The sequence below is a fragment of the Octopus bimaculoides genome, chromosome 19 (genome assembly GCF_001194135.2).
Source record: "Octopus bimaculoides isolate UCB-OBI-ISO-001 chromosome 19, ASM119413v2, whole genome shotgun sequence".
Lineage (NCBI taxonomy): Eukaryota > Metazoa > Mollusca > Cephalopoda > Octopoda > Octopodidae > Octopus > Octopus bimaculoides.
This window is the reverse complement of record NC_068999.1, coordinates 2,757,535-2,760,148: the sequence shown is the minus strand read 5'-3', so window position 1 is coordinate 2,760,148 and position 2,614 is coordinate 2,757,535. Positions and strand designations below refer to the sequence as shown.

At 36.4% G+C, this 2,614-nt stretch overlaps 1 protein-coding gene across 3 annotated transcripts in view; it reads right to left on the bottom strand.

The window, feature by feature from the left end:
* The window catches only part of LOC106882695 (choline-phosphate cytidylyltransferase B), a 28,820-nt gene that overhangs the window by 13,112 nt on the left and 13,094 nt on the right, over positions 1-2,614 (bottom strand). For all 3 annotated transcript variants that reach the window (XM_052974875.1, XM_014933459.2, XM_052974876.1), the window contains exon 4: positions 530-643. In XM_052974875.1, coding sequence (XP_052830835.1) covers positions 530-643 — 114 coding nt within the window. The remainder of the gene's footprint in view (positions 1-529; positions 644-2,614) is intronic.

Sequence of the window (2,614 nt, the reverse complement as noted above, 5' to 3'; positions counted from 1 at the left end):
CTATTACTTTGTTGGTCAACTGGAGAAGGTGTCCAGCTGATAATAAAGGCCATCTGGGAGAAATGAAGTAGCAGTCATCAAGAGATTTTGCCAAAGAATCAATGAAGTTTTGAGGTTGATATGCTAATATGATTTTCTTTGAATAGCTTTTAGTTTGGAATTCTTAAGAATTTATGACAAAATATTACAAAAAAAGTTTCCCTCGAAAGGAATTATTTGAACGAATCTGAAAATGTTGGCCACAGCAAAGTGTTAAAATATTTATATATAATCTAACACCAAAACATGAAAAAAGTATTAAAATTTTAGAACAAAACAAAACATTAGAAATATAAAGACATTCAAATATCTCTTTAATTTTGCATGTTTTAACATGTACTACCAAATTGCACATCCACACAACACATCCACACACTCTCTCTCTCTCTCTATTCTATTCTACTGAAATGTCTTGTATGATCAGGTTTCTTAGTGCCAGTATGGTATCTATAGAAACGTCAAAATGACTGATGAATAAAAACTAACTTACCTCCAATCAAGAGATATGAGTTAGGGAACGCCATTTTAGCCTGCATTAGCTGTCGAGCATGGCCACTGTGGAACATGTCATAGATGCCATCAGCATAAACTCGGACCTTGCGTCCTAGAAGGAGGGCAAATAAAGAAACATGAACAAACATTAAATAAACAATAAAGAATTCTTGCTTTGGCTCAGGGCCACAAATATATTAGAGACAATTATAGTCAGATGTATTACCACTATGTATTACTGGTATTTATTTTATCGACCCTTCAGGAAGGGTCATTAAAACAGTCACCTGCGCCATTTTGCTGTTCCAACAGCAATCTCTTTAATATCAGCAACACTACAAAATGTCCCTAGTCTACACTGTAAGACGGTTGGTTATAGAAAGATCAACCAGTCGGTCAACCATACAAAAAAAAAAAAACCCAGCATAGAAGCAATGTGGATCCCACCCAACCGACATGCAGGCAACCAGTCTAGGAGAATGGTAACTCTGAATGAAATTACTGATGCATGATAGGCAAGACGCTGTGGTCCTGATACAGACAAGACCTGCATTTTACCTTCAGGAAGAAGAGGTATTAACAGCAGCTGTTATTGTTATGGACATTTTATTAATGACAATATTATCTTCTTACGGAGAATTTTACAGAAATTAAAACCGGAGTCACAAAAGATTATTTTTATTAAAAAATATGGTGCAAACATAGAGATAGTAGAGTGACACACCATATCCTCACAACTGAAAATAACTCGGGATCAAAGGCCAAGTCATGTGATAATGAATCAGAAATAGTCAAAGCATTTCTATTGTTCTTGCTTACAACAACAACAACTTAAACCATTAAAAATGATTTACCTAATAAATCTATAGCTGCAAATAAAATATAGATCACTTGTGCTGACATACAAGAAATTGGAAACGGACACCATTTGTATGGTGGTGATGGTCATTTACCAACATCACATGATGTCAAAAACAAGAGTACACACACCTATCCATAATATTGGGTCATACCACAAATAATGCAGTTCTTTTCAATTGCATGAACTAAAAGTCAGAGGTGGACGGGACAAACTACCTGCATCAAGACGACATCAAAATGCCAAATTCATGAGTGCTGTTCAATGCTCTGTGAGCACTTGCCTACAATCTATATGATGTCTCACCTATCATAAGAACCAAGTTTTTCAAACTGTAATGGTCTTTGGGTATGTCTCCAGTGAGGGTAACATCATGCAGCCCCACATCTTTGAACAGGGCTTTTGGGAAATTTGACAAAACAGTCAGTCGGCCGCTGACACTCATTGACGCTGCATCTAAGAGGCCAGGGGACAGAAGAAAGAAGACATGCACTCAACACCAGAGCTGAAGACACCTTTGAAAGGGGGGGGGGCACGTCAAAACGGTAGAGGAGTAGGGGCCAAAACCAGACGTGGTTCCTCCTGATGATGCCTTGAGCTAACTGGATCCTATAAAGGGGCTGTTGTGGCATGAGACCATGAAACATGGTTGAAATTCCAACAGGTGTCTTACTGTAGAGGAGGTACAAAGCTACCCGGCTGGGGAGAGAGAGAGAGAGAGAGAGAGAAATCTGTTGAATATAGCCCAAACATGCTGTATGTATGTATGTGTGTGTGTGTATACACAAACACACACAGTTTCTTTACATATTTTCTATAACAAAAGGAACTTCAATACTCAAGTACTGGTGCCCTACTTTTGAACGATAAGAGAAACACAATCAAGAAAATAACAAGCAGGTTTTAATTATATATATGTACATGTGTGTGTGTGTGTGTGTGTGTGTGTGTGTATGTATATATATATATATATATTAGATAATAACAAAGTGTAACTCTTTTCACAAAATAACACGAAAGGACTCAATATATTGAGCCAATGCATATTCCAATTGAGAATACAATCAAATGTATACATATATATTTTTTATTAGAATCTCAAGGTTGGGTGACCACAATACGTATACAGAAAATTACAAATCTTTTAAAATCTCACCTGCTTGTGATTTTAATTTAATTTATTTTATCTGATGTAATTTTCTGCATACGTATTATGTATATGTG